This window comes from Callithrix jacchus, chromosome X (assembly GCF_049354715.1).
Source record: "Callithrix jacchus isolate 240 chromosome X, calJac240_pri, whole genome shotgun sequence".
NCBI lineage: Eukaryota > Metazoa > Chordata > Mammalia > Primates > Cebidae > Callithrix > Callithrix jacchus.
This window is the reverse complement of record NC_133524.1, coordinates 145,422,979-145,447,748: the sequence shown is the minus strand read 5'-3', so window position 1 is coordinate 145,447,748 and position 24,770 is coordinate 145,422,979. Positions and strand designations below refer to the sequence as shown.

Genomic DNA, 24,770 nt, shown 5'->3' with positions numbered 1-24,770 from the left:
CTAAGACTTAATGACGCCTGAGTCCATGTTTATGCCTAGAGTATTCTGAAGACAGGCTTGGGGGTTCTGGGACATGCCTGGTCATAGGGATGCTCTCACTCACTATAAAGTTTTCTCCACGTTACCAGGCAAGCTCATGGCTCAGAGGCTTGAAGGGAAACCTAATCACTGTCTTGAAGAACCGGGGCTCATGCTGCAATTCTGCTCCAAGTGAAGGCTGGGAGAAATATTACAGAGGTAAGAATACATGTGCAGGAGAAGTGAGAAGACACAGAGGGGAGAAGAGGGCAGATAAGGATAGAAGAGCCCAGGTTCTTCCACTTTTCTGAGGAATTATTAGAAGCACCAATGCACCATTCACTTCACAGAGGAACACAACAGAGTATATGTGATTGGAACAGACATCCATAGGTGAGGGCAGTGGTGTACCAATTAGTAATGCACAGAATTTCTGTCTCTGTATCTCTTTCTCTCTCTCTCTCTGTCTCTCTCCTTCTCTCTCTTACACACACACACACACACACACACTCATAGAGTACACTGTTCACAGCAAAAATATCACAAATACAGTCATATAGTAGCATGGCCATATTTGTTTTCAACAAGACAAAAGGATGTTATTGCACACTTCATTTATATGTGTGTGTCTAAGGTGGTGGTGGGTGTCACTTATATCAATATTCAAATAAAAATATATGGGTATAACACATTTGGTCAGTACAGTGTTAGTCTCTCTTTCCCTCATTGTCTGAGCGAATTAAATGTTGCTAATTGTAACTTGGTTACCTGTATCCCCACTGCTTTATGGAATCATACCCAAGCCATTTTTATTGTAAGCACAGTATCCATGCTAGTGAAACACAAGGGTAGAGGAAGCAGTGGGAAAAGCTCTGTGGGCTTGCTGGGCCCCCCTGTAAGCAATTTCCATCTTGCCTCACAGGGGTCCTTTAGGAGGACTGCCATAGGCATATGGAAGAGGCTACAGGGAGAACAAACCTCCAGCTAAACTTTGTAACAATTTGAACCCACTGAGAAATCTTGGGGAAGGGCATGAATCTAGATTACATAGGAGGGGGAAGAACTAAAGCCCTACTTGCTTTAGTTCTTTATATTTAGTTTAGATATATATATATATCACATTTGTAACCATTTATCTGTTGAACATTTAGATTGATTTCATATCTTAGCTATTGTGACTTGTGCAGCAGTAAACATGGTGGTGCAAGTATTCCTTTAATATACTGACTTTCTTTACTTTGGAAAACTACCCAGTAGTGAGATTGTTGGATCATGTAGTAGGTCTATTTTTAGTGTTTTGAGAAACACACACACACAAATATGATTCAGGGCTAAATATGAAACCTTAGTCCACCTCCATTAACGAGAAACTAGCTTTAGCAAGTTTATACGTTTTTAGTAAAATGTTCCAAAGACTCCCATGAAATTTTTGCTGTGTGAAATATGAGTTGTGTGGCCCATGCATTTTGGAAAGTTTAGTTTCTTTTTTCTGTCCACCCACCTGTATTTTGAATGGTTAATATTGAATTGGTTAATCTGAAATTTGGAAACTGTTCTGTGCACTTACAATGCTTGTGCTCTTTGCTCTTGATAAATAAGTATAAAAGTAAATACAGCTGCTTAACAAATTATCAATTCTGTTTTCCACACAGAACAAGGTCCTTGGTGTTTGTAGCCCACCTGGTGACTATGGTAGCAGATGGTAGACATCTGGGGGGAGGGGACAGAGCCCTAAACCAAAGCCCCAGTAAAATTTTCAATCCAGGATATAAATTTCAAAATCTTACTTTTTCAATGTGGCAAAGTGTTTCATGATACAGCTTTTGCTTGAGATGTGCATACTGTTGTAGGTATATTGTAGAACCCTGATTAAACTCGAGGCTTGGAAGCTACCAGTGAAGTTAGGCACACATGGTGCACTTCTTGGGACTTACTTGTGAATGACTCCAGAGTGAAACTTCCAGGCTCCAAAAATTAATTAGGACCCAAACTGGGGTGATGAAGAGACTTAAGCAATAGAATGTGCTTGGGGTGGGGTTTGAGTGAAGAAAGGACCAGTGATGTCTAGCCACTTCCTCCAGCCCAGAAATAGTGACAAGAGCAACATGATGAGAACGCTTTCTTCCAGCACTTCAGCTGAAATCTGTACTTAGTGGTCCCCAGCTTTCCAGAGGTGGCTGCTACTCTCACTGCCACACTCTTTACAGAACCATATATGTGCTGTGTGTTCTTTGTGGGTGAAAAGGCTGTGGTCATCCCTGTCATACATGAGCATTATCTATTTTGAAATGACAGATCATATCCATTTTTGTTTCTGTTTGTATCTTGGGGCAAGCAACATACCCTCCCCAGTGTCCGACTTGAGGTCGTTGTGGAAAAGTGCTAAGCTGAGCGAAAGAGCTACTGGCTTTGCAACTGACATGCTCATAGTTGGACAGTTCATAAAGTGTTTGAGACATTAGCCAATATTTGGTCATTACTGACCATGTGGTAAGCACAACACGTAAAAACATTACACTTCTATGCATCTCTGTATGCTGAAAGCATTCTATTATATGTAGATTGCAAGTCAAAAAATTTGGCACTAAAGGAGAAGACCTAATTGTAATAAAAATAATTCAGTACACAGGTCTCTAAACAGTGACAGACTTGTCTCAAGTATATTAAAAAAATCACATGATACAAGCTCTAAGCAGTTTGCTATTAATCTAGTCTCTATGCTAATATAGCCAAATGGGAAATGCAATCTTGGGAATATGAAGGCCAGTGTTATTCTATTTAACCTTATACATTATCCTATTTACTTTCCTGTCTTTAATGAATAAATTACAATGTTCTCTCATTCTCTAATTCGTGGATAGTTTGAGTATGACAATGTATGGATTTTATTCAGCTACATTCTGTAACCCTGACAGCCCAAATACTATCATTTTGTGAGGGATTTCAATGAAAGGCAATGACAGATAAACTGTTTACATTAAAAGACTCTATCAAAGGTATTTTGCACTCAGTTTCATCCTAATCCATCTGCTGTTTCTAGAGCTCTGACAGGCTGACCTCTCTTGCTGTGTGTGCTGTATCGATGTCATTACCGAAGAGGCTTTCCCCAGCCTTTCTGCTGATAACAAAGTAGATGGAAGTGCAGAGAAACCTTGGGGAGGTAACGACTTGTTCAGTATGATGAGGGAGAACTGTGGCTACAAAATAGGACCGATTACAGCAGGGAAGAGTATCTGTTGTCACAACTAATATATTCTCTACAGCGCAACAACTTCAAAAGAGCCAGCTGATAGCTGGAGTAAAATGTATTGCATCTTTTTCGTTAGCAAACTTAAAACATAAAAGTGGGCTTTCAATTTAACGTGGCTACTAGGTTCTGAAAGTTCAGTGTGCATCACAGGTTATCAGGAACACATCCCAAAGGTGCCAGAATGGTCGAGTCTTCAGCGTCTACGTAATTCATTTCATTTGAAATTCTCAAATACCAACGAGGCCAGTAAGCTCGCCCAACAAGAACAGCCACCATGACATGACCACCACCAAACAACAAACAAACCAAAATGGATCAAATATAAAACCAAAATCAAGAATCTCGATTAAAATAAACTTTTTTTTTGGTGTGTGTTAGGTAATTAGAAATCTGAAGATGAAAAAAAGCAAAACTATGAAGTGGGGGGAAGATCTAAGAAGATTATTGTTTTCTGTAAACGGTCATAAGCTTAAGGTGCAACTCTGTTACTAGTGTCCATACATCTCCAGTAATTAACATGCTTTCAATTAAGTCAATATTTCACAGAATACCAGGGTACTTCTTTGGCAGAAAAAGAAGATAAAATTGGGTACACTGGAGCTACTCATAATCATGTGCCCAGACACAGCATATTAGAATGTTTTGTGCTCAAAAAAAATTTTAATGGCTCAGTTCTGCTTTTAAAGCACTAGCATACTACTCCAAGCTTTATCTAGAGTCTTTAGTGAACCTGGTCATTAATTGAACATTTTCAGTCATATCAAATGTTTTCGGAACGTCTAATTGGGCTAAATGAAGTCATCTAATATTTCAATCTAATTCATATTAATAAGATGATATTCATGTTATCATGCCCTAAAGGAAGTTTTTAACAAGACCCATCTCTTTTATGGCTTTTAGATTTCTAAAGTCCGCTGCTTCTAATGCTAGTGTGAGATAACTGAGGCATGAGAGAGCCATGCCCAGATCTAACTAGGCTTCAGAACTCAGGCATCACAAGCCATCCTGCCACCGGTAGACAACAGACTACATGTTTAGAACTGTGGAAATCAAACATCATAATATCACTCAATGAAACTTTAAGCAGATGTTCACCTGGTTCTAAAAACATGTGCTGGAGGGAGCTTTGGAGTTTGCCTACCACACATTCTAGAAGCCTTTGGAATAGGTCAAATTGCGGAGAGTTAAAACTTTAAAGACAGCGATTTTAATAAACCTGTCAATACAATTTATTTGTTAAAAAAACATTTGAGACTGATTAGCCTGCTTATATTGAAAGAGAAGCACAAGGTCTATATCTTTAGATCTTTTATTGAACTGCAAGCACAGCATCAATAACTGCTTCTCAGCTGTAAATGAAAATTGATTCCAGGTTTAACTCCTGATTTTCAGGGGTTCCTTCAACCCCGAGAAAAATGAAAAGAAAAACTGACAAAAACGAAAAACCAAAGGTTTAGTGGTATGAGGTAGGGGCATACAGAGAACATAACATATTCCCGCTCCCAAAATATCTGTCCTTCTGGGTCAAGCCACTCTCTAGCCAAACTCCAGTGGCCATCACTGCCTGCCTAGAGGGCTGGCTTGAAAACGGCAATTCAATAAATGTTGCATGGGGAAGGCCAGGGTTGGATTTTATATCTATGATGTCAACAGTGGCAGCTGAGAAGTACAAAAATGCAATCAGCTGGGAAATGGACATCATGTGGCCCCGATATCTCACCTATGCCATTGATATCAAACTTAAAAAACACATTGCACCACATATGTTTATTCAGACACTAGTACAAGGCACTATGTCCAATTCTAACTCTGTTCTGGATGTTTGTAATGTCCAATGTCAACCTGAAATAGTTATTTATCTCCCATTCAGGGATGGTTCCTTAGAGAGAACCAAGGTGAGCACAGCATCCTAGAAGAGCCTTCAAGTCTTTCTCTAGGGCACAGCATGAGCTCAGAAAGAGAAGGTAAGAACTGCAATAGAAGGGTATGAATCAACTCTCCACCTGCACAAATCCTTGGAAGAAAAACTGTTTTAGAGACACATAATTTCCTGGAGGACTTGGCGCAGACCATTGGCAACCTAGCCTTTCTTCCTGGGATCTCTAGTTTAAAAGTTGTCAGGGCTTAGAGGAAAGTTAAGGTCACTGATATCCGATGGCTGCCTTTGGGGCCCAGTTAAGACATGCAATGCAGTTCCTAACAGATGCCTATGGATACCTAGGCCAAAATGAAGGGCTATGTGTATTTCCGTATGGATCATAAAGAGAGGGCTGCCAGTTAATGTTTAAAAGGACTGCAAGGAAGAATAACCACCTATTTTGTAGTTCAAGACACTTTCTTATACATTGTCCTCATTTGATCCTTACAATACTCCTATGGTTTAAACCAGATAAGACTGGTTTACTCCGGTCTACTGGTGAGAGGTCCGAGACTCAGAGATGTTAAACAACTTGCCCAATGCAATACAGCTAGTATTTGAGGCCTAGGATTAAACCCCAGGATTCTTTATTCCAAAAACTATGTTCTTAATATCTACACTTAAAATTACTCATGGCCAGGCACACCAGTAATAAATTTTAGGATGACAGAACCTTTTCATTCAAGTTTGCCACATACAGAATAGATAATCCAGAGCTGTCTTTAATATCCCTTTCCTGACAAGAAAAGGGAAAGGAAATATGTGTAGCATTTCAAAGAATGAGAAGTTTTTAGATCATTAGTAGCCCTCATAACGATGATGATGATTATCACGTAAAGTGGTGATAACTTACTATGTGCTAAGCATAGTGTCAGGTGCCTTTGTCTGTATTGATTTACCTAATCATTGAATCCCCAATATGACCCAATGAAGAAGTTGCTATTTTTATTTCTATTTTACAGGTACTTGGATCTTTGCCCAAGGTCAACCAGTTTGAGAGTGGCAGAGCTAGAATTCAAAGCCATGTCTGTCTGACTACAGAGCTATACTCTCATGCAGTCTCCTTCACTGTCCCAGCATTGTCCCTCTACCTTAGAATACAGCATGGACATGTCTGCTGCCCAAATAGTCCCAACCAAGAAAGTCAAATGCAGTAGGGGACTGGAGAGAAAATAGAAAGTTTAAAGAGACATTTTCAGGCTGCAATCACTATGCTTCTTCATTGAAGCCATGCACACGTGTGATTATATATCACTGAATTTAAAGGGTCAGTAGAAGGTAAAATCTTCTGTTAGAAATGTTTTCATATGACCATGAGTCTCTGTGGATGACCACTGGCATCTTTAATTTCTATATTATAATGCCCCCATTCTGGCCTCATGTTCCATTTTCCCATCTGAGGGAATAATATTTAGCATTTAAACATACCCTACTTGCTCTGCTTGTATTTGTGCGTGGGACCCGTCAGCTGGTTCAGCATGGCTAATACTGCTGTGGAAGGTGGAAGTGGCAGTAAAAGGGAAGGCTGTTCTGATTGTAACATACTTGGTACCCAAGTGCCAATTTAGAAGCTGACATAACTTGATCCTGTGTTTCGATTTCATACATGTATTTTAACTTTATTCTCTTGGGGATGTTTATGGTCTAAGCCCACAGTATAAGTTCTTAGACACTGTTTGAAAAAGATTCCTATGTACTCACTACACCTGGACAATATGAGTTTCTTCAAATGAGTCAAGGTGTAATGATTATGTATGAGATGATCTGGGGATGTCTCCAGAAAGTAAATGGCTTTTTTCTTGGACTATGTCTGCATGAATGCAGCCACTGGGTTCTGAGCCATTTCTAACTATTATGTCGGCTGAAACCAGCAGTGTTGTCTGGGCCCTTGAGCACAGTTTTATGGACTGATGCATTTGTTTGTATGCTTTCTCCCTAAGCATTTTGCCACAAATGGAATGATTCTGCACTCTTTTGCTCAGCCAGGAGGCCCAAACTTACCGGTAATGTTTGCTGTGAGGTTCAAATGAGACACCACACCTAACTTGTACCTGACACAGAGCAAGAGTGGTTCCAAAAGTGGTAGTCTCCATACTCCTCCTTACGATGGTGATGGAGGTACGACTGTCCCAATTCAAAGATGAGTGAACAATACTATGTTATCTACACGGCACTATATTATGTTTTTTTCTTTTTTTGAACATTTTTAAAATTGTACTTTAAGTTCTGGGGTACACGTACAGAACGTGCAGGTTTGTTACATACGTATACACGTGCCATTGTGGTTGGCTACATCCAACCCCCATCATGTACGTTAGGTATTTCTCCTAATGCTATCCCTCCCCTAGTCCCTCACCTCCCAACAGGCCCCGGTGTGTGATGTTCCCCTCCCTGTGTCCATGTGTTCTCATTGTTTAACTCCCAATTATGAGTGAGAAAATGAGGTGTTTAGTTTTCTGTTCTTGTGTTAGTTTGCTGAGAATGATGGTTTCCAGCTTCATCCGTGTCCCTGGAAAGGACACAAACTCATCCTTTTTATGGCTGCATAGTATTCCACGGTGTATATGTGCCACGTTTTCTTTATCCAGTCTATCACTGATGGGCATTTGGGTTGGTTCCAAATCTTTACTATTGTGAACAGTGCCGCAATAAATGTTAAGTGCTACATGGCACTATGTTATCTAAAAGAAAATGATGTTGGTTATTCCTCTATAAGTAGAATTACCATGTGCCTCATCAATTCCACCTCTAGGTACATACCAGAAAGAAAACATAACCATGTGAAACTTGTACACAAATCTTCATAGTAGCACTACTCACAATAGCCAAAAGTTGGAAACAATCAAAATGTCCACCAGATGATGAGTGGATAAAGGAAAATGTGGTTTATTCATACAATGGAATGCTACTTAGCCATAAAACAAAATGAAGTACTGATATACGACATGGAAGACCCAAGAAAACATTATGGTGAGTGAAAGAAGCCAGACGAAAGAGGTTGCATATTGTAGGATTCTATTGATATAAAATAGACAAATTCATAGAGACAAAAAGTCGATTAACAGTTGTCAGGGTTTATGGGGAGGGGAAAATGGGGAGTAACTGTTTAATGGGTATGGAGTTTCCACTTAGAGTGATGAAAAATTCTGGAACTGATGATGGATGCACAACTTTGTGAATGTATGAAGTGTCACAGAATTGTACACTTTAAAATGGTGACTTTTATGTTATGTGAATTTTACCACAATAAAAAAGAAAATTATTTCAACCCATTTATTTTTGCAAAAGGACATTATGCATCCTAAAGGCAGAGTTCTGCAAACACTGCTATGATTACTGCAGCCACTACTGCACAAGCATTCTCTTTTTGTCTATACCCTTCCAGGCCTTGTAACTAGTCTTCAAACTCTACAAGGAGGGTGCATTTGTAAATGTTTATAACCTTGTGCCTACATCTGTCTCCTAGGACTCAACTAGAGAGAATAAGTTGTCATATTGCCTCAACTTAGAGCCCCCAGTTCAATCTCCTCATGAACTTTTACTAAGAACCTAAGCCTTTTTGAGGAGGACACCATGACTAGGGGTAGCATGTCATAAAAACATTCCAACCCACCAATCCTGATCATCTGAGAGTCTTGGCACTTACACAAAGTCAATGAACACACCCTAAAGCCCAGATGATTCAGGCCAAGAGACCCTTTGCCAATTTTAACGTAAGTACCGAAAATAACTTTATAAACTAAAAAGCAGATTACATTCATATAATTACATAAAGAGGAACTCAATGTGCAAACTCTACTTTCAACTACTATTGATTTCTACTTTAAATATTTCCATTGAAAAGTAAATTTCTATCGGTCAAAATCAATGATCCTAGAATGTTTTTGTTTTTCTTTTTCTTTTACTTATAAATATGATGCTCCTGTCATTGGCGTATTCAATGTGGGAAGCAGAAATGTCGTTTTTGGAAATTAAGTGTGCATTTCACATTTCCTATGAAGCCCAACTCAAGTAAGAGAGAGACAGCCTGCATTCAGTAAATGTACGATGTCTGCACTTACCCTGTGGTTGATGTTGATAAAGCACTAAATTTGCAAAGATGCAATTTTTTTTTACATATTATTAAAATTAAAGCACAGGAAAATGGAGAAAGTAAAGCAGATGAAAGTTTTGGCCACATAACTTTGAAGATGCATTTGATTTTTAAAGTATACCAGAATGGTAGGAGTTCTAAAGCGATAAACAACTGTGGGTGAGAATAGAGTAGGTGAGCCTTGATAATTTTTCCTAAGCTTTTCTTTGCAGGCTCTTCCTCATGAACTATTTAATGAACATGGAATTCCATGTTTGTTAACTCTCTTGAAATATCAGTTCATAAGCATTCCTTTTAACAGTCTCAGTTCTATGATGTAGCAGACTTCACTGTAGGAAGACCTTGGTCAGATACGGGATTCAAAGAAAGGCAATCCTTCTGCATTCCTCATTCAAGGTGATAAGCACACCCAAAAGGACCCCACATTCGAGACAGTTCTCTCTCAAAGAGAAAATGCACAAGCATCATTGACATCACACACTAGGTTGCCATTCTCATAAGTCATAAATGATACTTGGCCTTTTCAAATCATAAAGTCCAGTCTCAAGGAAATGCTGAAAACACACATTTCTGCCATCTCATTTGGTGGTAAAGTACTGTAAATGCTTAAAATGTGGAATAGAAGGAGACAAGGGCAGCAGCAAGTTTTTGCTGAATGTCTTTTGCCTGAGGGTTCATTTAAGTGGCAAGATGTTGCGTATTGATTCTCAGCCGCATTCTGTAATGGTGCATCTGGGAAAGGTGAATGAAGCATCACATTTATATGTAAGTTAATGGGTATGGGCTAGAAACCTCATGGCGGAGTCACCAAACAAAAGTTATACGTCACCCAAGACATTAAGTAGTCCAAGAGAAGGCAAGAAAATCTCTATTGTTTACTAATGACCAGCACTTGTGTATGGAAAAGAGAGAGAGATGGGAGGGGGCCGAAAGCACATTTAAAGAGCTCTGTAGCTCCTTACTACAGCTTTGATGTAAGTTTGAGCTGATTTGACTTGTTCCAGAACACTATGCTCATCTTTGCTTCTTTCCCTCTCTCCAAAGCCCAGGGATAAAGCATGGGAAAGTTTGTGCATGTCAAAGCATGTCAAAGCTGTTCCAGTTCCTCCTGCTCCCCGCTTAGTCCCAAAACAAAGCCATAAGCTCTTCTTACCTGATAGAGCTCAGTGGCAGTGCACTGAGTAGTCAAGGTCTTCACAGGCTCAAGGTCATCTTCATCACTGCTCAGCTTCAGGTCATCCTCAAGCATCCTACAAAGAAATCACAGTCATGTTTGAGTTAGAAAACATATTTTCTAAATCATCCTCAGATACATCTTGCAATGAGAATAAAATACTGAAGCTACAATCTGACAGCTGCAAATCCTTCAAAGGTCTAGAGGGAACCAAGATTGTTTCAGCTAATTAGATATTTGAGCTCTTATATTTATGTCATACTCTGCACACATCTTCCCTCTCTACCTTCCCCTAAATCAAGGGGAAAATACTATTTCAGCATCTCCAGAGATGTCTGGATTCTATACATTTTTACTACTAAAAGTGCAATAAATGTACCGATCAATCACTGTGTAGGTGGGATGGGGCATTGGATCTCTACAGGACAAGGTGCTTGGCGTCTCCCATGAAAGAAGAGGGGCATGATAGCAGTCCCTAGCTCTAGAGACTATTGCAAAAACCTGCTGGGTCTCTCTGGATGATAGCGGTAAAAGGCACAGTGAACCTGCACTGGCTTTCAGTGCCCTCTGCTGCTGGGTAGCTAGGTGGCCACAAAAGAGCTGGGAGAGAAATGACTAGTCGTTAACCTTCTGATATATGACCGATCTCTTCCTGTAAAATTTGATCTGAGAGATGTAAGCCCATGATGTGGATAAGAAATGTTTCTCTCCTAAGGCAAGGCACCTGAAAAATGAGTGGTCTGGATTTTGGTGATGAACCAGCACTTTCCAAATTGTTTATGGAGCCACAGAGTCATTTGTTTCTATGGGGATATTAATTCCAGTGGCATCCCCTCTATCTCCAAGTGTGAGCTACAGCAGGAAGAGTAGCTTATTATCTTAAAATTCCAGCTACACTGTCTTTGAAGTCCTGTTGGTGTTCATATTTTTATTTATTAAATACAACTTTATACCTCATCCTTAGGCTTCACGAGGGGACAGTCTCAGGCTCTCTGGACCAATCACCATTTCCTACGCATATACTGCTCTTCCTTGCCCCTAGGCTCTACATCAGTCTCAGCTCCAGGGCTAGAATTCTCTTTCTCAACTCTGGAAATCCTATTTATCCTTTGTAGCCCAGTGATCCCACTTCCACTACAAAAGATTTCTAGAAAGAATCCCTATCTCAGGAAGAGTATTTTTTTTTCCTCTGCTGAACCCTCAGCTCCAGCTGGATCACAGCACAGCTTTCCACTGAATGTCTCCCCACAAGTCCATAAATCCCATGTGGGCAGAGGGTGCTGCATTTTCAGCTGACTGTGCTTCACAGCACCTTCCCAGAAATGATAGAGTTAGTCTACTGGTCTCATTTTGCAGACAAGGAAGGAAACATTCAGAGAGGTGAATTGCCTTGCTCAAGGTCACACAGCTATTAATAGTTAGTGCTAGAGCCACTCCCAAAATTTTCACCTCTGTAATCCCACCTGGGTGTTTTTCCAGAAGAGAATCCAGAAGGAAAGAAGAAGCTTCTAATTTGATAAATAGGGAAAAAGTTACTTCAGAGGTTACGTTCAAATATTGAAAAGAGATTCAGAGCAGAGTGGGCATCCAATAACTCTCCAAAAAAAGCACAGCTCCCCCACTTTCATGCTCAGCCACATAACAGTAGAATGTGTACACTGAGGTCTGCAAACCAAAGACTGATATAAAGGATGATTGGTGGGAAGGACAACTGTTAGAGTTGCTTTCAGATAAACTAAATTTGCAGGATTTATGACTGTCCTTCAAGAGACTAAAGGATGTGCTGAAGATCTTACAGAAGGAGAAAAATATATCTTGGTATTTCTTTTGCAGTTGCAGGCTTATGACTCTGAACAAATAATTCTTTACAACACATTGTGGGAAATGAAGACTGTATCATTTTCATAAGCTATAGAACCCAAATATTTAAAAACTACCTATGCTTGTTATTATAAACAGCTTTACATTCCGTGTGTGTGTGTGCACGCGCACACCTCAATATCTAGGGAATGTCTATATGTTAATTTATATTCAAGTAATCAACAAAAGAAATGGGAAATAATTCCCGCATTTAGATGGTCAATGCTCTGAGACAGAGGAAGTGCTAAGTATTTGACCAGCAGCATGGAATCTGGTCCTCACAATAAATCTATGAAGGAGATGGTGTTACAGCTGCATTTTTCAGATGGGGACTCTGAGGTTTAGAAAGGTTAAGGTGTTTGCTCAGACACACAGCCAGAAATCATGGAGGCAAACATAGAACCTAGATCATAACCAGCCAGAATTGGGAGTATACAAGGTTTTTCTAGAGGGTACAACTTATAAAAGACGGTATATTCAGTAAAATTGATGGCAACAACAAGAATCTCACAAAACATATTAACATGGAGTCAAGATACTTGGATTCAACTGCTGGTTAATCATAAACCCCAATATCTGGGGTAATTCACCAGCTCTGAGGTACATCTGTGTCCCTCATCTGTTCAATGGGATAATACTTTGGTTCTGTCACAGGAGGGTGGTGGTGAGCATAACAAGAGGTAATGCGTGTGAAAGTGCTTTATGAAAGCACAGAACTAACAATGCGGGGCACCATTATGTCTGGAAAGATATCTCAGTTGGAAATAATGGACTTCATTAGTACTATTAACAAGTAATCAGAAACAGAAGTCTCTGTGTGCCTTTGCCCTTCTCCTTTTAATTTTCTGAACAACCTGAAGGTAATCCATGATGACTTGGGAAATGTCTAAGGGCATCTCAAGGCCAGATGTAGAAATGGGCTTATGGTCTTCAGGTTTCTCTCCTTCAGTTAGAACTAGCATATCCAGAGTCAGAGCACAGAGGACTGAACTCAGCAGTTATTTTACTCTCCAACCAACATTATATGATTTCAACATGGAGATGAAATGTCCTCAAATGTACAGTTCTGGAAATAGGCAGCCAATCTACACAGCAATTGGCATTAAACTACCTCCCCCCGCCCCACCATGCAACAAGCTTGGTATGAATTTGGTTGTTAATAACGGAAAATCTGATGCACATACTTAAGTCCCAGTAAACACAAGTCAAAGAAGTAACTAGGAAGGCAAATTACTATTACTTATCTCTGGAGGCACCAGGCATTCATTTCATTCCACTTCTTCCCTGACCTATTAAGCTTTATTATTGAATATACATGTACTTGTTTGCATTTTCATCCTTGGCTAATGCTGAACATTACTCTAGGGAAAGCGTAGGATTATGAAAGATTTTAGATTTAATTATTATAGCAGCACCATTCACACCCATTGCAGTTAAGGTCGTCTCAGCAGAAAAATGGTAATCTCTTTTCATGAGGTTATAATTCCATAGACAAATTCATCACACATTGGCTATCACAAAAATGTGAAAAAAATGCTCATATAAATGTACGCCTGTGTGTGTGATCTTTAAAAACAGACATTGTTCTTCAACTTTTCAATTAGGTGAAAACAGAACCAATTAGACCTCCTTAGTGAAGCTGGTTGTTTGTTCAGGGTCTAGCCATCCACAATGTTCACCTTGGTGCAAAAATGCTGTTTTTCATTTTTACGATAACCTATTATTTGTAGCACTAAGACATAGAATAATCTATAAAACTGTGACCAAAAAACCCAAGTTCTTGCCCTGAGGATATGATCCTATAAAAAGCTCAGATAGTGAAATCTGGATGATATAGAATGGACCAAAAGAGGATCATTGCCCTTGGTTTTCTGAGCTTTAAGCTGAACCTAGTAGCCTCAAAGGGTTCTTTGCATTGAAACATTCTAGTGCACTATGACATGACAGGCCCCATGCGAATCATAACCATAAAATCCTAAGATCACTCTTCAAAAACTTTGCCGTTTTACATAGTGGAATGCTTAGGTGATTTTGAAGAGGAAAAAATAGAGGGTGTGAAACATTATTATAGAAGGCTGTAGGAAGAAGCCCTTGGTTGAGTCAGCATGGACATAAGTGCAAGGTCTAGAGAGCCAAACAGACCTGAGTTCAAACACAGGAATCCTAATGGATTTGTTTTTTTGATCCAGTAAATAAGATCCTTTAAATCTCAATTTTGTGTATGTTAAAATGGGCAATAATAATACCTACTCTGTACAATTTCTAGAATTAGAAAATACAGTTTATATGAATTGCCAAGAAGCCAATATAGCTACCAACTATCACTTTCATCTCAGTTACTGTTGCTATTGTTATTATTATTGGCAGAGAAATTTTTAGAGGTGGGAAGAATACTTTTTAAAAGGTGAGGTGGTAACTCAGAGGCTGGCATAAATATCAGGCCCCACACATCATTGGAAATCCTTGCCCAAATAAGGAGAGGTTCAAAGACTATTAAGGAGTTTGGAAAGTTTTGGGGCTTTGGTTTACTCTTTTAGAAATGGTCTAAAGCCATCAGCTCTGTCTTGGGTTTCCCTAGATTCTCTTGGGGTGCTTAAAATATCCCAGAAATTTTGAAAGCCAGTTGCAAGAGGAAACATCCAGACAGTATCAAGTGAGAGTTCAGAAATAAATGAGTGACCCCGAGGTTCTAATTCTTATACCTGGGAAGCTACCTGCGGATCCAGAGAAATGAATCAAGGGTGACCCCCACTAGAAGTTGTGCTCACCTTGAGCGCCATGTCTTTGGGCCTGTCACTCTCAGGAGGTTATTCCTACACTCATCTGGCTCTGAAGTTTGTGTATAAGACTGGGCAGAATAGGCTGCTAGTTGATCCAGAATCCTTGCTCAGAAACAACCGTTGGGACTACTGAGTTGTTCTCAGGGCTTGCAAGCCTACTCAGTGCCTTTTTATGAACTACAAAATGGTGTTCCTCTTGGCAGAGAGCAGCACTTGATACTGGCTAAATCCCAGCTTCAAGGTATGTATGGTGCTAGCTGCAATGCTGATGACTGATGCTCAGATGTACTGTTGCAGTTGAAAGTACTTGTGAGTGCCATCTCTTTCACCATGTCACTGTGCCTCCTAGTGGAGAGAACCTCGACATCACTAACATAGGGTCACACATGTTTTCTCTGATAGATAATAGCTTTCTATTGCTCAGTATCTTTAATTGTGAGAATGATCTGCCATTTAGGAGTTACCACGTGCTTTCCTGTACCTTCTACCTTGCAGCTGGAGTCTTGTTCCCTATAGTCCACACTCAGAACCTGGACTTGCAATGGTGTTGAAGATGGAACCAGTGTTGCCACCTCTGTCATGCAGAGAGGGAAGGGGTCATTCACTGAGGTTTTGAGCTCTTAACTAAAACACAGAGCTATAACTTCTGGCCCAGTGAGTTTGGGGTCTTCTAGTTACTGGTTTAAATTATCACTGTCTTTCTAAATACCCCAGAGTTCCTGGCAATCAGAGTAAGTTTCTAAGGGCCTAAATGAATGACACAGTTGACTTTGATGTTAATAACACAGCCCAGAGAGGGCTTGCACCTTCTCATCAGGCAGAGTCTCACTGTGGTCCCTCTTCTAGAATAGTAACTTAGCCCTCTTGACTCTTTAAATGGTACTTCCTGTTTATAAAGTAAGCTAAAAGAAATAAAACATGACTGGTTTAGAATTACTCAGGGAATTATATATTTTCCTATCTAGTACTTTGTAGTCTCTGCAGCACTAAATCATTTGTTGTTAGGAAGGCAGGTGATAAGGAAGTGGAGGTGATACTTTTCAGAGAATTCATTCCGTTTCCCTGCAGTAAAGGTCCTCAGGCTTCCCCCACCCCTGCTTAGGACTAGCCACATTTTATTTTCCCAAGGTTTTAACTTAATGGTTTCTGATTTTGTAGGATTCTCAGTGAGGTGGTGGCCATTGAATCAGAAACTATTTTTTAATTTTTTTAAATTATTATACTTTAAGTTCTGGGTACATGTGCAGAACATGCAGGTTTGTTACATAGGTATACACGTGCCATGGTGGTTTGCTGCATCCATCCCCCCATCATCTACATTAGGTATTTTTCCTAATGTTAGCCTTCCCCAATTCACCAACCCCCCTGTTATCCCTCCTCTAGCCCCTCCACCACCTGACAGGCCCTGGTGTGTGATGTTCCTCTCCTGTGTTCATGTGTCCTTATTGTTCAACACCCCCTTATGAGTGAGAACATGCAGTGTTTGGTTTTCTGTTTTTGTGTTAGTTTTCTGAGAATGATGGTTTCTAGCTTTATCCATGTCCCTGCAAAGGACATGAACTCATCCTTTTTATGGCTGCATAGCATTCCATGGTGTATTAGAATGGCGATCATTAAAACATCAGGAGACAACAGATGATGGAGAGGACGTGGAGAAATAGGAATGCTTTTACACTGTTGGTGGGAGTGTAAATTAGTTCAACCATTGTGGAAGACAGTGTGGCGACTCCTCAAGTATCTAGAACTAGAAATATCATTTGACCCAGCAATCCCATTACTAGGTATATACCCAAAGGGTTATAAAACATTCTATTATAAAGACACATGAACACGTATGTTTGTTGTGGCACTCTTTACAATAGTAAAGACTTGGAACCAACACAAATGCCCATCAGTGATAGACTGGATAAAGAAAATGTGGCACATATACACCTTGGAATACTATGTAGACATAAAAAAGAATGAGTTCACATCCTTTGCAGGGACATGGATGAGGCTGGAAACGATCATTCTCAGCAAACTAACACAGGGACAGAAAACCAAACAGTGCATGTTCTCACTCATAAGTGGGTGTTGAACAATGAGAACACATGGACACAAGGAGGGGAATATTACACCCCGGGGCCTATCAGGGGGTGGGGGCTAGAGGAGGGATAGCACAGGATGCGGGGGGATTGGAGAGGGCTAACATTAGGAGAAATACCTAATATAGGTGACAGGGGGATGGATACAGCAAACCACCATGGCACGTGTATACCTATGTAACAAACCTGCACATTCTGCGCATGTACCTCAGAACTTAAAGTGTAATAATAAAAAGAAAAGTTTCTAATTCAACGGCCACCACCTCACTGAGAATCCTACAAAATTGTTGTCTGAGGGCTGTGGCAGTGACAACGAGTTTGAAAATCTGTATTACACTCTATATGAACAAATCTCCAAGACCTATCAGGTGGGGACCCATGGCTCAGTGTCAACCACAGTGCCCACAGGCAGGATCTAAACATGCACCCTGCCATGGGCATGTGGGCCTGATAAAGATTGTCTTCTGTAGCTGATGGCCTTCCACGTGGTTCAGAAAATAGGTATTTCATAAGATTAATTGGGCTCCTTAGTGTGAGAACTAGGAGTTCCTTTAGGGACCATCTAGTCCAGGGACTGGCCAACTGAAGGCCTCAGCCCACAGCAGCCTTCCTCTGTTTCTGTACTGCTTATGATTTCAGAACAGCTTTTTTTTTTTCATTTTTAAGTGTGTAAAAAACCAAAAGAAGAATAGTATTTCATGACACATAAAAATTTATATGGAACTTAGATTTCATTATCCATAAAGTGTTGTTGGTCTACAGCCACTCCTATTCATTATATCAAAGCCATGGCTGCTTTAGAGCTGTGAGGACCAGGTGGAGTAGCTGCTACCAAAGGAAGCCTTGAAATATTTCCTACCTAGGCCTTTATCAAAATAACGTTTGCTGACCCTTGCTTTAAGTCAACAATTTTCAAACTCTCAAACTCAAAAAATCTTTTCTTGGGTAGCGAAATGAAACCTTACAAGACACCTCAAATAAGATTAAAGTAGTTTGCTTTGTTAACTCCCGGGGATTTGCAGGAACAATGCATAAAAACAACTTAACTACTTAAGATTCCTCATTTCATGGAGATGGTTGAGGCTTCATGGATATTGCATATGATTTAATAAGAGAACCTGAGCCTAATTTACTTATGCTATCCAAACCTCAGTTTTCTCTTCTATGCAATGGAAATAAAAATAATATGTATCTCAGAGATTCAGAAAGTGCCACATAGTCTGACAGGTTAGAGTGCTGAGTTCATAAACAGTAGGAAAAAAGTAGAGTAACTATCCTTTTGTCTGGACACATATGTGGTACATATGAATTATATCTATATTGTACACAAAAGCCACATGAACGCTGGTGTATATGATTATTGACTTGAATCAAATTGTCACCTCTTCGACCTTGGAATTCCTTAGAATTGATCACATAAATTCAGCACAATACCAATTTTCTGCTCCACTGTCATTATTTCGGATTTGATTTTCATTTTCTTGGTATATTTCTCTGAGTTATATAATTTCCTCCCAATGTGGGAACTCAAGGTATCATGCAAATGACAAAGTGCCTAATAGAATTCAGATGGCTTTCAAGAAAATGTTACACACAACAAAACACTCTTGTATCATTTTTTAGAAGTATGTGTGTTAAAACATCTAAGAGTGAATTTCCCCAGAGAAGACCATAATTCAGTAGACCAACCTGGGCCTGAAAACAAATGCTGGGATAATTCCAAAGGAGAACATAGAATCTTTTATCTTTAAAAAAAATGTCAAGCATGGACCCTGATAGCTGATGTTCTGCTCTTTGGTAGGGCAGTGCAAGTCCTCTTGAAAGAATTTCCTTTGAGTCATACTAGGTGATATGGAAAGTCATCCAAGTGGAGCAGTAGCAATTCATTCAAGACCATTTACGATGCTTGGTATTTGTGGGTGAGATTGCAGGAAGTAAAGAATATAGATTGACTGAAAGAAGGAGGCATCAAGGAAACCAGTTAGACCGTCGTCATAGTACTCCAGGTAACACAGGTTGGTGGCCTGGCTCAGAGCACAGACAGTGCAGATAGTGGAGGCCAGATTCTAGAGACATTTTGGAATTAGAATTAACTGACTCTGGACACTGATGATCCTAACATTCTTGGTCATCTGAGAACACTGAATTTAAATCAGGGATTCCACCAGACATCAAAGCCATCCCTCACACTAGGCTGCCTCTCTATCGAATGTCTTTTAATTTTGATAAGGCTCAGATGTCGAGTGAGGACCTATGCTAGACCTCTTTCTATTAGGCAGAAGAGTGTCTCTAGTACTCAGCATTTCTCTTTAAAGACAGACCCAGTCACTGGTTAGCTTACATTCCCAAGTGATGAGGAAAGGCAGAATTCTTGTCAAGAAGGCTTTCTTTTGGAGTTGTCCCTCTCAGTCTCCCTTTAGCTTCTTAGAGCAACTAGAGCAGATTAGATAGAAGAAACCCCTGTGGTTATCTCCAAAGTACAATCACAAAGGGTACTTCATTACCCATCTCTTCACATCAGCTCCTGATTGTCAAAGGATTAAGGAGATAACTCCTTTATGGAGTTGGTCCACTAATATTTATCTAAGGAAACTCTCCAAAACAACTGAAATATTAAGTCACTGTTAAGTGCACTACAACTCATACCTGCTGACATCCATTGTGTCTTACATTAAACTCAATGGGGACAAGGACCAATTCTTAGTCCTATGTGATGCATGGCAAATTCTCAGCTGCTGATAACAGAACACTTTAGCTTGGAATGCTTTAAACCATTTCTCAAACCCATTTCCAGAGAAAGGCTGTCAAGAAGGTCTATTTACCTGAATTTACACAGCAGATAGGATTTCCCTTATGCTGGCGCATAAAGAACTCACATTTTATTTCGGACTGTTTAAGCAAAATATTCAAGCCTGACAATGTAGGCCCAACTAAAATTTTGACAGCATTGTTGCTCAGTCATTTATAAAAATCCCACCTGATTTGTTTGCTCAGCTCTTTTGGCTGCATCAAAATCACTCTCCATACTCCAGGTTAGGGTAAGAAGTAGATTGCTTTCTAACCCATATTGACAGTATTTTAACTCTGTAGAGCTGGATAGATCTTCATGGGCACATGTAGCCCAGGAGTCCTATGAGCATTTCAGCAGATGAATATGAGTACCACCTGCTACACAGACATACGAGACAGGGCAAGGTCAAGGCCAAGGCCTGGCTAATTCAACCAGTAAAGATACAGGCCCACTTTTAGATATGGATAGTTTAGTACTCACTAAACTAGGCTTGAAATAAAAGAAGAATTACCAAAGGTGCCAGCTAATCCCTGACTGTTGTCCCACACACCAAAACAAAAGAGACCAGATGACTGAAGACCAAATTATAGGACACACTGTGGTTGAGGAGTCAGTTTTAGACTTCACCTTAGCAGTTGTATAGGCTAGAGTTCTATTCTGTGGAGGGCAGGACAGAAAACTCAACAGAACCTAGGAGGTGATAGGAAACTGTCTCATAAAAGCATCCCAAAGGAGATAGGGAGGTGAGTGGAAAATGGCCTTGAAGTACATCTTACGATCTTCTTGTCCTCTCTTGTTATGGGAGGATCACTGGGTGTTCCACGAAGGCTCAGATTAGCTGTGGTTTAAGTCTCTGCTTATGGGGTCTATTTGGATTCCTGAAGGTCTCCAGAGTGCCATGATAAAACTGTTCCCCTACAGCACAAGACATTCTTGTCAGTTGATAACTACTTCTTACAAGACGTGAGTTTCAGATCCTGGTGACCTGCTGAACATAACTCTCATTTACTAATGTCTCATTGTGAATGTGCTGCCTACATTTAAATTCTAACAAAGGCTGGTAGTATCATTACCATAAACAGAACAATAGCTAATGGACTTGTTTCTCTGTTAGGGGTGATGCATGTAAGCTAAGCTAGCCAGAGCTCATCATGTAACATGTCAGGTCCAAGGGCACACATCCATAAGAACTAGCCAGTATTCAGAGTCCGTAGACACCAGTAACTTTCCACTTTGCAAAGCTAATTGACTTGTGTGTGACTACTGCGTACGGTGAAGAGCTCAGTGTAGCAATAGAGCAGGCTACCGTACTCAGTAGTCACACACAAGTCAGACCCAAGTTCAGACTCTCACTAGCTGTATCACCTCAGATCAAATCCCTTGAACATCTGAGTGTCTTACAGAATTGCCGTAACTATTAAATGCGATATCTCACTTCAAACCCCTAGCACATAGGAATCACTCAGTTTTTATCATCTGTGATTACTGGCTCAAGATAGTTCAGCTTGAATTATCCTGATACATCAGATGTCATTTTATTTGGAAACAAGGCAACTAGAGAAATGTGTTCTTGTGTTAAAGTAAAATTTGAAAGAAGAAAAATAACTGTATCTTTGCCACAAATAGCTTTTGCATGCCAGAAACAGAAGTAGATCACGTTTTTAGTATAATGAGAACCTTTTTAATATTACTACATCAACTTTTTCAAGTCTTGAAAATTCAAATCTACATAAAATGTAACTGAACTATATATCATAATATATGAATCTAGTATATACCAGGAGTGCTAAAACATTTTGATAATGAAATGTCTATTCATAGAATATAACACATTATCAATAAATAAAATGATGAAAACCAGATGATCACCTCAATAGATGCCAAAAATAAGCTTAATAAAATGTTATATCCATTCCTTATCTAGACTCTTTAACAGCTGAGTAGAGAAGGATATGGAAGTTACATAACGAATATGTAACTGAAACTATCAATCTAAGGTATGTTTTAGTACATATGGAAGTTTAGATCAACTTTAAACATATACTTTAAAATGAAAACGAAATCACAGATGACCGTGTTTCAAATGTTTTCAAAAATATGTATTAATGTTGATTCATTGGGTAGACAGAAAGAACAGAAACAGACTAATATCATCCAATGACACCATTTGTTCTGATAATTACTCCAATTTAAACAGTTTTAAAGCATCACATATGGCTTTCACAAGGCATTCTTTCCATGTAGGTAAAGACAAAATAAGAAAATGACATAAAAAGCCTCAGTTTCCATTTCCATGTTTCATAAATTATGAATCCTTTAAAAACACATCACCTTTTTATTGACATTCACAATTGTCTGCAAGCTTTATTAATGCAGAGATGTCTTATAACCTGATTGAAAATTTGATCTTACTGTTTTAACAAAATGAAATTGTTTTAGAAGGGGCTCCACAATGTCTGGGCATATATTTTCCCTAAGTAACAGTACGAGGCATGCATTTTCTTCTGAGAATTCAACATTTATGCTGATGCACTTGGCTGCAGAGCCAATCCTACACTGGCTCTAACACAGAGGAATTTTCTTAACATTTTGAGTAATGGGACTGAAATAATTTAACGGCTCCTTCTGTGCATGTTAAATGAGTTGCATGATTTATTTAGCTTTTGCAGAAAACTTGTTTACACTATAAATTATAGCACATGGCACAATTACATTGATGTGGAAAGCCAATCATGTTGAGTCATTTTGGCCATCTCTCTTCAAACTGCAACTCAGGGCAAATGAATTTTCTGTGGCTCACCAATATACTATGGGTGTTTCTTAATCCTGTGACCCTGCTGAACACATGTAAGGCCATTGTCTTAGCACTCCCATTGACTCCTAAAGAAAAATTGAACCAGAGAGGAGGATTCTCAAGGAAAGGGAGGGCCACTGTCAACAAATAACATACCCATAATATTTGTAGGTTACGGTAAACTGTTCTGTATTACCGTATATTAATGAATTAGAAGAGACTGGCTTTCTAATTCTGAAACACAGAAATAACACAGGTGTCTAACAATCAAAGGCTCTGTAATTCAATATCGTTAGGCACAACAATAAGTAAAGGAAATAGCAAGGAGTTCGGAGCTGAATAGACTATGGGTCCAGCCGGTGGTCTTGCATTTACTAACTGCACAAATCTGGGCAAACTAATTGACCTCTCTGAGTTGCCATTTTTTTTGGTATCTAAAATGAGGCTATTGATGACAACTTTTCAGGGTTGTTGCAAAGATTAGCTGAATTAATATGTGAAAAGAGTTCATTGTGAGCACTTGATAAATGCCACTGTTTCCACTATTACTGATACTAAGACAAAGAGGATCCTGGTTTTTATATCAATATATTTAGAAGCAGCCTTAAAAGAGTCACTATAGAGGAAACCACCAGGTCTCTGGTTGAAGAAAGCAGTTTAAGCAACAGCAGAGAGACATGAAAGTATGTTTTACATACAGTAGATGAACATTTTATTAAATTGGATGTCTATTCTTTCCTGATTTGGCTTCGGGTAAGAGGGTGGCAATTCTGAATACTTGCCCAGAACTTGCCTATTTCTATCCTATTATTTATAGACTCACATTTTTGATAGCTAGGTAGCTAGTTACTTAGAAAGAATCAGAAAGAACTATAAATATAGCTACGTGGAGAATAGCAGAGCACAATACTGGCCAAGAGTTAGCCTTTAATATCTAGAACTAGGAAATCTATTAAGGATAAAAAATGTAGTCTCTCAAATAAAATTGCTCCAATCATTCTAGGAATAATATGTGAGTATAATCAAAGCACTTTGAACCTTTCACATCACACCTGTCAGATGTACAACTATGACTTGAGGACTTACACCTTGTCTCTGTCTCACAATAAATCCAAGTCAGCAAATACTAACTAATAATAACTAATACTTACTAAGGTAAGCTTAATGTATGCCAGACATTCACTTCTCTAAGTGCTCTAATGGATCACTTCATTGACCTTTCCAAGAAATTTGGGAGGTTGTACTTATATTTTCTCTGTTCAAGCGAGGAAATTCAGGCTTAGAAAAGTTAAGAAGACAACACACAGAATGAGAGAAAATATTTGTGAGTCATATATCTGATAAGGATCTAGTATCCAGAATTTATAAGGAATTCTGGAAACTCAACAATAAAATGATGAGTAACCCAATTAAAGAGTGAGCAAAGGATCTGAATAGACATTTTTCCACAGAAGATATCACTATGGACTGAATGTTTGTGTGTTCTCCTCCTTCAGAATCATATAGAGTTGAAACTCTAATCCCCAGTGTGATGGTATTAGGAGGTGGAGTCTTTAGGAGGTAACTGGGTCATAATGGTTGAATATTCATGATGGTATTAGTGCCCTTCTAAGAAGGTAACTAAGAGAGCTTGCTTCCTTTCATTCTCTTTCTACCATTTGACTATATCAGGATGAGGGTCTTTAGCAGAACCCAACCATACTGGCATCCTGATCATGGACTTCCCAACAGCTACTTATGTGAGAAACAAATGTTTCTTGTTTAAGCCACCCAGCTTATGGTATTCTTGTTACAGCAGCCCAGACTGACAGATACAGAAAGACAAATGACCAATAGGCAGATGAAAAGATGCTCAACATCCTTAGCCATCAGGGAATAGACACAAAGTAGAAACAGCACAGATGTCAATGAACTTATGGAATGGATAAACATGATGTGATAGACGCATGAAATGAAGGATTATTCAGCTATAAAAAGGAAGAAAGTCTGACACATGGTACACCATGAA

The 24,770-nt window shown here is 39.3% G+C and overlaps 1 protein-coding gene across 8 annotated transcripts in view; it reads right to left on the bottom strand.

The window, feature by feature from the left end:
• The window catches only part of AFF2 (ALF transcription elongation factor 2), a 486,005-nt gene that overhangs the window by 97,833 nt on the left and 363,402 nt on the right, over positions 1-24,770 (bottom strand). For all 8 annotated transcript variants that reach the window (XM_035288892.3, XM_035288895.3, XM_035288897.3 and 5 more), the window contains one exon: positions 10,433-10,529. In XM_035288892.3, coding sequence (XP_035144783.1) covers positions 10,433-10,529 — 97 coding nt within the window. The remainder of the gene's footprint in view (positions 1-10,432; positions 10,530-24,770) is intronic.